Source organism: Heliangelus exortis, chromosome 19 (genome assembly GCF_036169615.1).
Source record: "Heliangelus exortis chromosome 19, bHelExo1.hap1, whole genome shotgun sequence".
Taxonomy (NCBI): Eukaryota; Metazoa; Chordata; class Aves; order Apodiformes; family Trochilidae; genus Heliangelus; species Heliangelus exortis.
In genome coordinates, this window is record NC_092440.1 from 5,064,491 (window position 1) to 5,077,727 (window position 13,237).

At 46.7% G+C, this 13,237-nt stretch overlaps 1 protein-coding gene across 2 annotated transcripts; it reads right to left on the reverse strand.

Annotated features, from left to right (window-relative positions):
* Positions 1 to 807: 807 nt before the first annotated feature.
* Positions 808 to 13,210, reverse strand: SMARCB1 (SWI/SNF related BAF chromatin remodeling complex subunit B1). Of its 2 annotated transcripts, XM_071763628.1 has the most exons (10): positions 12,957 to 13,210; positions 10,534 to 10,645; positions 9,878 to 9,907; positions 8,498 to 8,627; positions 7,783 to 7,920; positions 6,988 to 7,115; positions 6,285 to 6,451; positions 5,670 to 5,860; positions 2,094 to 2,225; positions 808 to 1,177 (listed from the first exon to the last, which is right to left on the reverse strand). In XM_071763628.1, exons 1-10 carry the CDS (start codon positions 13,047 to 13,049, stop codon positions 1,138 to 1,140), a joined length of 1,161 nt encoding a protein of 386 aa, XP_071619729.1. In that variant the 5' UTR covers positions 13,050 to 13,210; the 3' UTR covers positions 808 to 1,137. The 2 variants fall into 2 exon arrangements, with proteins under 2 accessions (XP_071619729.1, XP_071619728.1); XM_071763627.1 differs by lacking the exon at positions 9,878 to 9,907 and having other exon boundaries at positions 12,957 to 13,176.
* Positions 13,211 to 13,237: the final 27 nt, after the last annotated feature.

A 13,237-nucleotide genomic window follows, 5' to 3' on the forward strand; every position in this document is an offset into this window, starting at 1 on the left:
AATGTAACTGTCAGGGTGCCAGCAAAACCTGCCCTGCTTGCAACACTCATCAGTTCTGGCAATGAATGGTAGGAACTCTATCAAAGAGCTGGTGTGCCTCAACAGCAAGGTAGACTCTTAATTAGTTTTTAAGCAAGATGGATTTTTTTTTTAATCTCACTTCAATGAACTGTGTGTTTTTAAACTCCCCAGGGAAAGACAGGTTGTTTGTAGGGCTGCAGAATCCTGACACTACAGTGTTCAGGGTACTGAAGACACCCACTTTGCTGTGGGCACTGTAACTGGCAGCTACACAAGCTGACAGTGGCCACAGGAAAGCTGCTGGCTGCAGAGAAGCTGCAGTTCTCAGGGCAGGCTTCAGCTTTTGTACCAGCTCAGAGACTCTGTTGTTTTCCAGATGCAGTCTTCACGGAAAAAAAGGTTCCCCACACACCAAGTTGACATCTGACAGGAACTGATGTTAATTTGTGATGTCAGTTAAACTTTTCTACCCTGGTCAAGTAAGCCAGCTCAACACCTCCCCGAGTTCATTCCATTCTGCACCAAGAGAGGTGACAGCCATTTAGAGGTGGCTGCTGCTTCTAGTTTTAAGTCTCATACTCACTTTCCCCTGCAGCAAAAGGTTTTGAGGTGTTTCATCTGTTGAAGGAGAGCCTGCAGTATCCACTGTGCTTCAGGCAAACTGAGCATGAGTGCTCAGTACTATCCACACCAGTATTAATCTTAGGCCCTGGGACAACTCAGTCACCAGAACAGCACAAACCATGGTGAGATTCACTATTCACTCAAACTTGCTGAAGCCAGCTGTAGTATGTGTTCCTTTTTATTTAAAAAGTTGTACTAACAGTGCATGTTGCACCTATACAAAAGAATCTTTACACTGTTCACACACAGGTATGGAAGGGCTCCAACAGCTGCCACAGGTCTCAGCTCTATCACGTGCTAACACAGCACCCTTGCTATGTGGCACTGAGGTGGAGGGGGTGGGGGCAGAAGTCAGCAGTACTGGGAACTCTTGGCAAGTGGAATGTGTGCCCCTTTCAGGGACAGAAAGACCCCTGCCAATCCTAGATCCATTTGGGGAAAGAAGTAGGGATAAAGTCTGTGGGAAGAGCACCAGTGTCAGAGCAGGAAGATTTACCAGGCTGGAGCAGTATTGGCCAAACGTCTCATGCGCCTAGGAGAGAAAGAAGAGGCACAGTAAGGGCTGTGTTACAGGCAGGTGAAGTCTTATTAAAACCAACACTTTTGGGGAGGCTTCTTTGTGCTGCTTTGTGAACTCTGGAGACAAGTTTATTGGTCACGTGAGAGTGCTCCTGTTGATAAGGCTAAGAGACTATTTTCAGTAACAGCTTTTAGGGCATTTGTACTCATGAACTTAGACTGAACTGATCACTGCTGAAAACTTGTCAGCCAGCCATAGCTGAGAAGCAAAATAATTACAAAACTCTTAATCAGCAATAAAAAAAAAACCACAAAACATCCTAGAAAGAGCTGGGTCAGCATATTTCCTCTTCCCACAATGTATCCTTTGGAGAGATTTTAGCAGTTCATTCATATATACCAGGAGCAATTTCACCAAGCAGGAGTGAGTGCTCTCTACTGCTTGTCAAACACTGCTCAGTGGGTCTCTCTGGTGGGCAGAGCTCCTCCTGGAATCACAACACTGCTCCCATGCTGGCAAACAGGTTGGCAGCAGCCAGGCTGGAGCCAAGAGCTTGCCCATTCCTACATCAAACAGGATTTTATCCTACAAAGGAAGCCTTGTGGCAGGATTCTAGGTAGCATGACAGTGCATGAAACTCCAGTATTTTTGGTGAATGCCTTCCTAAAGAAACAAATCCCCCTGCACAAGCAGAGAGCCCAGGGGTAAAAAAAAAAAGGAAACTTTGCTTCAAGTAGGAGATGGTTAAAGTAGAGATTGAAATATTTATGGAGCAAGGTGATAACAGTTTAATATCCTGGAGCTAAAGGGATATGAGTTTCTGAAATGCTGCCAGTTGGCTCCCAGCAGAGAAAGACAAACATCAAAGCTTTTAACTTCTGTCTTAGAGACAGGCCAGAAGTAGAACCCTCTGAACGAGTGGCAGCACCTTGTATTTCTGTCCTGGTCTCTGATCTTCTTCTCCATCTCGGCATCCGTGAGGGTTTCCAGAAGGGGGCACCACTGGTCAGCGTCCCCCGTGTTGCGAATGGCAATTTCCACGGTCGGCAAAGGGTTCTCACTGCGTGGCAGGACAGAGGACAACAAAGCAAGGTCCATCAGTGGTCCCAGAGCACTCCTCTGGGTTACCAGCCCAGATGAAAGACAAGGACAACAGAGAATCATCTGCAGTCTTTCAGGCTCAAGCAGTCATTCTTAGCCCCACTTAGTACATCCCAGTTCCCAGAAGCACACCAGGGGCTGATCAGTCTCAGGAACCTGAAGCCTCTGGGAGACCAACTACAACCATCTCCTTTCACCACTGGAGAGGGCTTTGTCAAAGCAGCCATGGCTGATGCAGTTCTCTCCCACAAAGGCTGTTACCTACCTGGCTGACAGGGTTCAAGCCCAATCAGCACCAGCCAAGTTTGTTCCAGTGCTGGGAGCCCTTCTCCCAGAGCAGCAGCAGAGAGCAGGGACCATTAGCAGGAATCTTTGTCCAGCTTTGCCAGTCTGAATTCTGCCTTCCTAGCTGTGGTTTGCTTAGCACACCTCTGACAGCTCTTCCTTGACAAAAGCCTGGCCTTCTGGGAGCCTGATGGTGGAGGAAGCCTTGGAAAGGGCAGTCTTTTAGGACCTGCTGTGGCTGCTGCCTGCACAAGCAGTGCAACATCAGGCTCTGTCCCAGATCACAAGACCTGCTCCTCAGAGATCTCTCTGCCCTGAATACCAGCTGTATTATCACATGCACAAAAATATTTACTGCTTCAGGAGCCACTTTTCAGTAAAAATCAACAGGAACTGACCAGGAGCAGCTTCCCAAATATTGACAGTGCAGCCGGAAGCCCGGCATAAATACAGAGGAGCCTCAGAATGTAAATGTTTGCTTTGGGCTCTAGGAAGTGGCTCAGCCTGGGCTGCACAAAGTGTGTGTGTGTGTGTGTGTGTGTGTGTGTGTGTGAGAGGAGCCCTCCAGCAGGTGTGCACACACATCCTGCTCCCTCCCCAGGGAGATGCTTCCCTGTACAGGAATTCAGGGCTCATGGGCAGCCCTCTCCTTCCCCCAGGAAGGAACTCGGATGTAATCATCATGGGAACACACAACTGCATCAAAGCTACTTATCTAAAGTAACAGCTCTTCAAAGCAGTGCTACAATGAAAAATTCATCCAGGGCCCTTGGTATCTGATCCTGGGAGACACATCCTTCAGTCACATCTCCTTCCAGTACTGCTGACATCCAGTAAGCAACACTCAAACCCAGGAATTTCCTCTCAGCCCCACACTGCCACACATTCCAGGCTAAATGCTAGATCCTAACTGGCTTTTTTTTTAATTTGATAACGTGGTCTCTACCTCACTGTGCTTAACACTGAGCACTCAGTAGAATTAACTGGGGGTAGGAAAGCCAGCCTTGTGCACAAGATTTAACTGCAAGCCAACTCAGATACAATTCTATAGCTCAGAATCAGAGATAAAACTGAAAAAATCCTCCCTCATCTCCTGGCCTCCAAGTAAGACAGCTCCCCCTCTGCTGTTATTTTTTGATCAAGAGGATAAGCACCAGTTACCTGTCTGCTTCCAATCCTGCCCCTTCCACTGGGCTTTCAGGCTCTCCTTGTTTTGCACAGAGCAGGCCACCTGAAAGAACTGCCCTGGCTTTCATCAACTAAAAAGACAGTTTCACCTCTCCCTCAGATGATTAAGAGGCACATGACTTCTCAAAACCCCAGTCCCTTGAGATATTAAGGTTCTTTTGATACATCTAAAGCATACCCTTTCCTTACATCAGTGGAATAACTTTGGAGCAACCACCACTCCTGTGGTTTGGGATTTCAGGAACTAACCAACCACAGAACCCAAATATCATTAATCACTGTAAGGTTTCAGAAGTACTCCTTTGCTGGAATGAAAAGGAAAAAGGAGGGCATGTTTGTACTACAATACAAAACAAGATTTAAATTAGATGTTTTTTTTTCTAGAACATCTCATGTCTACATACTTTGTTCTGCTGGGGTTCCCTTCCTAGTTTTTGAGTCTCCCTTTGCAGTATTTTGCAACAGCCAAAAAAAAGCCTGAAATCTACCTTTCTGAATTACCCCTGATAAGAAGCACTCTTTAGTAACCATGGCCACATACACGTTTAGAGAATTAGTGTGAAACTGGCAATAATCTAAGAAAACTGGGAAGCACTGACTAAAACCTTCCTTGCTGTAAATTACAAAGGCTGGTAGGAAGCAAAGGGAGAAATTAACCTCCCTTGCAAGTGTTAACATACACACAGACTCATTTCTTAACTCAGATATCTGCAGTATGTGGAGAAGCATCAGAAAGAGGGAGAAAATTTATTGTCCACACTGAAATCCTGCCTCTCACCCACTAAATAACAAGCAAATGTGAAAGTTGTCAAAGTAAATTAACTGGAGAGGTGAATTGTAACTAGAAGTGAGGGCTTTCTGGCCAGCATGGCACGAGCAGAGTTTCCTCTCTACTTCAAGGAGAATATGAAGAAGAAAGCTCAAACTGCTGGGAATGCTCAGGCAAAAAGGAGAAGGGACATCAGCAGGTTGGACACACAAAGCTAACAGCTTCAGAAACCTTTGGACAGAGGAAGAAGAAGAAGCAGAGCTCATGGCAGCAGCTGCCTCACAGCCTCCAGCTCCTCCACATTTACCCCACATCAACTACTCTCAGCCCTCTTCCAGAGGCAGGACAGGGCTGGGCATCTGTCCCCTTGCTGCCAGGCAGGTCACCCACTTCCCTCAACTGACCTCTACAAAACCTGTGTCAACACTACCATTCCTTTGCCTTTGCAGACACATCATTTGCTGAACTCAAACTTCCTCTACTGTTACCATGACCTGAGGTCAAAACCCCTCCCAGCACACATGAAGGAAAACTTGCAGCCTGCAGACTCAGCACCCTGCTGGGGATAACATCAGTACAGTAACCCATCACAGAATGCTGCACAGCACAACTGGAAATGATTATTATTAGGAGACAAGTTACAAAGCTGACTAATCAAAGCTGACACTGCTGGATTCCAGCTGAGAGAAGGGCCTATGATCAAGTCAACTTTAACATCAGCCAGGGGAGAGCATGGCAGTTTTAATCAGTCTTAGTTGAAAACACCAAAGCTTGCAACAGTGGATGGCCCAGGCAAAGCCAACAGAACAGACATTTATCTGGGGCTCATCATCAGCACACATCAGAAGAGGGAGACACAAGGTATTCAGGCACTGTTAATTACAACAGCCTTTCACTCTGCAGCAAAAGCTGATATTTCATTAATATTTGGTCCTGGAATGGATGACACCTGAGAGAAAAAGGTACTTGAGCACAAACACAAAGAAGTGTAAGGAGGGCAGAACGGGTGCAAGCCATAAGGATAAATTTCAAATTAAACTTTCTGCATCAGGTCAGCAGTTATAAGGTTCATTGATGTGAATGTTCACACACACACACACACACACACACACTCACACACACTCACACACACTCCCTGCTAGGCAGATGACAGTTCTGTACCTGAAGGCATATGTCTTCTGATGCCAACTCAGCTGTCCCCGGATGCTGTAGGCAATAGTAGTGACAAATTCCCCACCCAGGCCAAGCTCTGAGCACAGCTTCAAGGCAAACTTCTCTGGTGAATTCTCCTTCTCTGACATGTCCCATTCAAACTGGTCTACAAGGGAGATGTTCCCTACGTGGATGTTTAGCTGGAGACAGAGGAAGAAACAGGTCATTTGTTTCCATTCTTGCAACAGTCTGTCAAGGGTAATTTAACTGAGGAGGAAGAGGCTGTAGGAGAGAAACAGAGTGGTTCATTTCATCTGCAGAGCTTTTAAACTCAATTCTTAATTTCAGTGGCATGAAGATGACTCTGCTTTGCTCCCCAAGGCTCAGTTCTTCCAAAAGGACTTGACAATTTTATCATCTCAAGAGCTGGCACATGGTTAGTAATCCTCTACCTTGGTTGTGTTTGCAGTACAAAGGACAAAATGAAGACTGAGTGTGGGACTGGAATTAAGAGCTCCTTCACTCTGAGAAAGCCTTTGTACACTTTCCCTGCCCCCTTACTCCCCAGTATAACCAGGGAAACCCAAATGGCTCCACTCTTGTTCTACTGCCTTCCAGTATTACCTTAATGATAACTCGTTGGTCTGACTGGTCCTCTAGGATACTGTCAGTGGGATATGACTCAATCTGCTGTCGGATGGCAGAGGCAATAGCAGGGACAAAAGTGAGAGGATTCAAATCCAGGTCATCACAAAGAATCTCAGAGAACATTTCTGGGGTCATTAGCTTTTCTGATACAGAACAAGAATGAAGAGACACTGTTAATTGTCTTAGAAATCAATGTCTGTCACTTACAGAATACATAAAATTAATCCCACAGCGTGTCATAGAGAATCCCAAAGACATCACCTTTTGCTTTTAAAAGAGTGTTTGTAAGGATGTGCACAACAACACAGGGACTTACAGCCTTCTTTCCTTGCTCCATGAAGACAATGCAACTATGGTCTGACAATACACACACATAAAGGAGCCACACACATCAACTGTTCTGTACTTAAGGTACCTCAGCTAACAGAATAGCCTCAGACCACTGAGCTGAAGCATTGAGTCAGGAGAACAGGCCACTTAAACTCTTCAGATCACACATGTCCAGGAATGACTGCAGCCCATGGAAGTGGCAAAGCATTTGCTAAGAAACATGAGAGCTGAAACTGGGACAGCTCTAAAGCTCTGTGTGTACAGGACAGGGACAGGCACACTCATGCTTGTTCTCTTCTGGTATTTAGTGATGGATACACTGTCTCTCTCCAGCCTCCTTCCCACATACCATTCATGTTCCACGTAAAGGCATCTCTGAGCTTCTGCCCATCAATTTCCATATCAAGCCTGATTGGAACCAGAACCTCTGGCTGGGATGCATTCTCATGGATCACTGCTGGGTCATGGTCATCAAAGCTAATACAAAGAGCAACAACATGGTATATGCAACTAGCACAACACATCTGGCATCCATAGAGGGAAAGCAATGCTTACTGGGAGCAATCCCCACACTCCAACTCCCCAGTTTGCCTTTAAACAGACTCCTCAATGCCAGCTCACAGGGCTATGGCAACCAATACCAGTTTATCACCTTTACTGCATCTATCATGATACATCCTTGCAAATAAAACAAGGAAGCTTTCCAGGATTACATTTTATCTTGGTTTGCTCAAGTTTTATCATGGAAAATAAAAGTTAGTCCTGAGACACAGCATCATTTGGCATTGAATAAATGAGATCAAAGATCCTGGAATGTGTTAGTGAGAGGCAGACTGTCCTTTACAGAGGTCTGCAAGCTCCTCAAATGACAGCTGCTGAGCAAATCACAAAGTAGAAGGAATCCATTAGGAAAAGAACAAACCCTTTTCCTGACAAATGAAAAGCTTCCTGAGCCATGGCTCTGTAAGGAAGAGCCTCAAGACATACAGTTTAATTAAGAACCTCCAAAGGTCCTCCAAAGGACCATCTGTAGGTCTTCTGTCAGAGATGAAACACATCACATTAACACATCAGCACTACCCTGGCAGTGCACCATGCTGGTTACTGTTTCTTTCCCCTTTTTGGAAGCAGGAAGCTGTCTTACCACAGAGGGAACGTCCTCTTCTTATCCCTGCCCATGCGATTTCTGTTAATGGTTGTTGAGCATGGCACTGCATCCAGGTGATGAGAGCTGTTGGGCAGGGTTGGTACCCACTGGTTGTTCCTCTTTGCCTTCTGTTCTCTGAAAAAGGAGGTTCTATGTTAAACTGCAGGCCCTGAGCACCACTGCTGCTACTTAGGGAATGGTAGAATTTTAAAAAAGTCTTATTATGAGGTCCTGCTATTTTATTTTGGAACCCTCAATGATCCAGTTCCACTGAGCCCCTGGGAAGCCCTGTGGAAGCTCACAGATATTCAACAGGTATGAACAGAAATGCACCGTTATAAATATAAGGTTCATACTTGGATTTTCTGTCTATACTTCATAAAAGGACTGCAGATAAAGGCACCATCTTCAGAAGAAGGCAGTACGTGCAGGGAGTGTGTTCTGCAAACCATCTGTTACAGCTGGAATGCAATGATTGCAAAAAGAGCTGGATCATCAAACAGTTCTGTTTCCTTTCCTGTTGCATGTGGGCAGTAAACCAATCTTTACTTTTTGGAGATCTTCATTTGCTCATCTCTACAAAATACTGTTAAGTACAGTCGGGCAAGCACCCCCTGCACCATGCCCTGGGTTTAGGCAACATCTTGTGCTTCCTGCCCAAGCTGACACCTCCCAGGAAGCTCTGATCTTGGCCCTCACGGCCGCTGGTTACCTGAGGTAGGTGGGAGGTTCTGTGCTGATAGACACAGCTTTGTACTTCTCATCGTTTCCATCCAAGATCTCTTCCACTTCAGAGGCCTTTAACAGCGTCACGCTAGTGGCTAATGTTGTATAACCATGATCTGTGACCAGGAAAGATGCCACTAATTAACACAGACAGGTTCTGCATAGCAGTGGATCATAAACAGGCTGCATAGTGACAACCCCCCTCACTCCCCCATGCTGCAGGAGGGGCTAGAACAGGTTACCCAGTGGTACAAATCTGTGTCTTTAAAGTCCTTGGGGATTCATTTATCTTCTCGTAGACATTTAATTTTTGAGAAAGGTTTTGTTATGTCATTTTGTACATATGGGATAAACGAGGCTGACAAAACTTTCTACAGTCATGTCTGAGTTGCCAGAAGCCTCCCCTTTCCCTCCCACACCAGGATGCTCTGCTGCTGGGTTGATTACTTGCACTGGAGTGGCCAGAAACTCAGCCACAGTGCCTGGCACCAAAGAAATACAATCAGTTTTTAACATCCATCTAAACAGCAGGAATAAATGTGACTTTCTTGGGAGCAGGGGTGGAATGTCTTAGTTAATACATGACAATCCCTACCACAAAGCCCAGAGAAGAAATGTAATTCTAGAGACAAAAGCACCTTGGAGTGGCTGCACAGCAATAGAGCCAAGATTTGCAAAAAACATCAATACCTCTTTACTCTGTATAGTTACCCTGTTCATACTGTATTAAATGCATTTTTCATTTGGACCAAGAGTCATGATACAGGGAGGGTTAGAATTACATGAACTTCCCTAAAGTATTACAACTGGATGAACCTCGTTCCTCCAGGGTGCAATTTATTTATAGACTGATCATTTCTCTTATGAAATTTACCTAAGATGGAAGTGAAGGCTACAAAACTTTTCAGAAAAAAGTTCTTAATCCTCATAATAGTTATGTAAATTCTAAAGCTAACATGCTTTTACTTAAGGAGAGGAAGAGAAAAACATTTCTTTCCTACCCTGAGTTGCCCTTTAGGATCACATGGTTTATCTCTGCACACCTACATCTGCCAAAATGACAGAAAATCTCTTCCACGGCCTTCTTGGGAAGAAAAGGCCAGAAAAAAAAAAATCCTCAGTGGACTTAGAGGTTGGAAACAGAGAGGCAACGGTCAATAAAAAAGCTGACAAGACTCAGGAAAGTCCTGCTAAGATTCTGAGAAAAAAAGAGTGAAGCATGTGATCAGGATGCACAATTAGGGTGACCACAGGGAGAGATCAGAGGAAGAAGATTAGACATTAATATATATTGTAATAGCACCAAGGGTCACAGTGGAGATTCTTCCTCTAGCACAGCTCAGAATAACAGGCAGATAAGACTTACATCTTCTGGGACTGTGAGACCTCTGATTTTCTGTTGGCAGAAAACAAGAAAGGAAATAAAAGATCAGCAGGATACTTGGAGGAAGGAGACATTAGGGAGACATTTCTCTGTATTATGCTTTAGTCAGAGGAATGTACAACTAATCAAATCACTAAGAAAATTAACTGCTTGTTATTAGTCTCCCACCAAAAATAATACTGTAGTAATCACACCACTAGCAACACACCACAAGAAATCCTGGGAGCCAAACATTCCAGCCCTGCAAAAAACAAAGTTAAGCAAAGGTGCACATTTTCTATGGGGCAGCCTTGTAACATTCCTGCCTATTTGACAAAAATGCTCCTCTGTCCGTAAAAGTCTCTTCTGGAATGAGATATTGATTCTGAGATGTGGCTTTTGCTTTGTGATGAACGCAGCCAACGCCAGGAAAGCCACAATGGATGTTTTAATTTTAGAACATTTTTGATCAGTTGACATTTGTTGCCAGCCTGAACCAGGAGCTACCAGTGCCACCACTGCCAAGTGCTCCAGCACCGGAGCAATCTAACATGATTCACCCAGCCTGAGAGGCACAACAGCTTCTGAATCACCAGAGACAGTTTTCAAAGACCAAATTACAGATGAACATTACTGGGAACGTTTCCTTATCCTCTCACCATGTGAGGAGGCCACTATCTTCTTCCTTTCTTCCACCGTGGCGAGTCGCCTCCAGAGTGAGGGATACCTCTTGTACAGGGAGCCCCGGAACATACGCAGGTAGTTCCCCACCTACAAGAAGAAAAGTGGAGACATGGCTTGGTGTTCCAGTATGGCCTGGTATTCCATGTAAGAGGGCTTTTTAGCAAAGCTGAAATATGTTCAGGTCTTTGTAATGACAAGAGGAACCTACTTGACAGGAAGCTGAACATGAGCCAGCAGTGTGCCCAGGTAGCCAAGAAGGCCAATGGCATCCTGGCCTGTATCAGGAACAGCATGGCCAGCAGGTCCAAGGAAGGGATTCTGCCCCTGTACTCAGCCCTGGGGAGGCCTCACCTCGAGTCCTGTGTTCAGTTCTGGGCCCCTCAGTTTAGGAAGGATATCGGAGGTCCTGGAGCAGGTCCAAAGGAGGGCAACCAGGCTGGTGAAGGGACTCGAGCACAGATCCTATGAGGAGAGGCTGAGGGAGCTGGGGGTGTTCAGCCTGGAGAAGAGGAGGCTCAGGGGAGACCTCATCACTCTCTACAACTCCCTGAAAGGAGGATGGAGCCAGGGGGGGCTTGGGCTCTTTTCCCAGGCAACTCTCAGTAAGACAAGAGGGCACGGTCTTAAATTGTGCCGGGGGAAGTTCAGATTGGACATTAGAAAGAATTTTTTCACGGAAAGGGTGATCAGACATTGGAACGGGCTGCCCAGGGAGGTAGTGGACTCGTCATCCCTGGAGACATTTAAAAAGAGCCTGGATGTGGCACTCAGTGCCATGGTCTAGTGGCTGCAGCGGTAGTTAATCAAGGGTTGGACTCGATGATCTCTGAGGTCCCTTCCAACCCAGCCTATTCTATGATTCTATTATTCTATGAGAGGATTTTTTGTTTGTTTGTTATTGCTTGCATTGGGCTTGGCATCATACAGGGCTGCAGTTTTTGCAGCACTTATTTCACCCGTCCAATATGAAAAAGCTCCCACCTGCTGACAATAATCCATTTAATAGGAAGAAACTCCATTCACTTCCATGTAATTTTGAACAACCTAACCTTTCTTTACTTCAATTTCTGTTTTAATGCACAATGCTCAGTAGGAATTAAAGCAACTGTCTGAAAGCTGGGTATCTGGTTTATCACTTTTGCTTTGCCATCTTTAATTGGTTGAATGCAACAATTCCATACAGAGATCTGCATTCTGTATTAAATCCTTTGAAAGTGTAAAATGTGATTGCTGCCAATCATCCTCTTTCAAATGATTCCATGAAATTAACTTACCATCTGTAAAGCAGTTCTGTTCTTTCTGGCACAAGACCCTCACCTGTTGCTGAAGGCTACAGCAGGATTTGCTGAACAACAGAACTATTTCTAGGATCTGAAATCAGATTTTTAGACTGGCAGTGTGCTGGCAGGCTGCCACACAAGTAGGTTTTTATTCCCTGTTTGTCAAGATTCATTTTGATCTTAAAATCTATTTTCAGGTAATTTTTAATTGTATCTGTTGCTCCAATCTGCTCATCAACAGACAGAAATTAATGGTCAATAAAAAAAGGCAACCCCTTTCCCTCTAGCATGTGTCTGGTACAGCAGTCCCACACATCAGCTGTAACTGCAGTTACAGTTCTTCTTTCAACCTTTACATTCCACACAGGAGAGCCCAGGGGGCTTCAGTCCCTGCTCAGCCCACGTAGCTGGCACATTTAACCTCTCCAACATCTTTTCTGCATCAAGGTGGGGGCTAAAACATTTATTCCCATTCGGAACCGTGACCACTTCCCTGGTGATGAAGCAGCAGCAGCATCTCTTGCTCCTCCTGCAGCTCTGGTGGGAGGCAGGGGAGCCTCTCCGCATGAGGATCACGGAGCCAGCACTGACTCCAGGGCCCGGCTTAAGTTAGTACCAGGCTGGAGCAGCTCTGCTGCTGATTCCGGTGGGGTTACTGAGCAGAATGGCCTAGGGGTGGGCTTTAACTAACTCACGGCATATAAAATAGTCCAAAATCCTGAACAAGCGTGCTACAAAAATTCATAAACGGAGTTATCAGAGAGCAGGGCCTCGAATGGGGGCCTCAGGCTGTGAGCAGCACAGATCCGCTCCACACATCCACGGACTCTAAGAGCCGACGTTACCGGGACCGCTGGTCCCAGCAGAGCCCACCTCCCCCGGGCAGAGCCCAGCCCGGGCCACCGCCCCCAGCGTGGGGCCGAGGGTAGCGCTGACAACACGGGGAGAGGGAGAAGGCCCGCAGGGGCTGGAAGGCCGCTGACCCCTCCCGCGATGTCAGGGTTCCCCTCAGCCCCTTCCCCGCCCTGCGCTCAGCCCCCCGGTAACTCCCCCAACCCAGGCCGGGGCCCGGCTGCCCCTGCAGCCTCCCCCGGGCCCGGCTCCCGCCCGGGCCGCACCTCGGAGCCGATCATGTAGAACTCTCCGTCCTCCTCCAGCTGGAACTTGACGGGCTTCTGCCCGAAGGTTTTACTCAGAGCCATCATCATCATCGCGGCAGCAGGAGGAGAGAGGCGGCGGCGGCAGCGCCCGGCGTCCTGAGGGGGATCCCGAGGAGCCGGCAGCGAGGGGAGCGACAACGGGCGGCTCCGCGGCCTACTCGAGCCGCCGCTCAGCGCATGCGCGGCCCGCCCCGCTGAGGGAGGGCCCCGGGGGGACGGAGGGACGGAGAGGCGGGTGG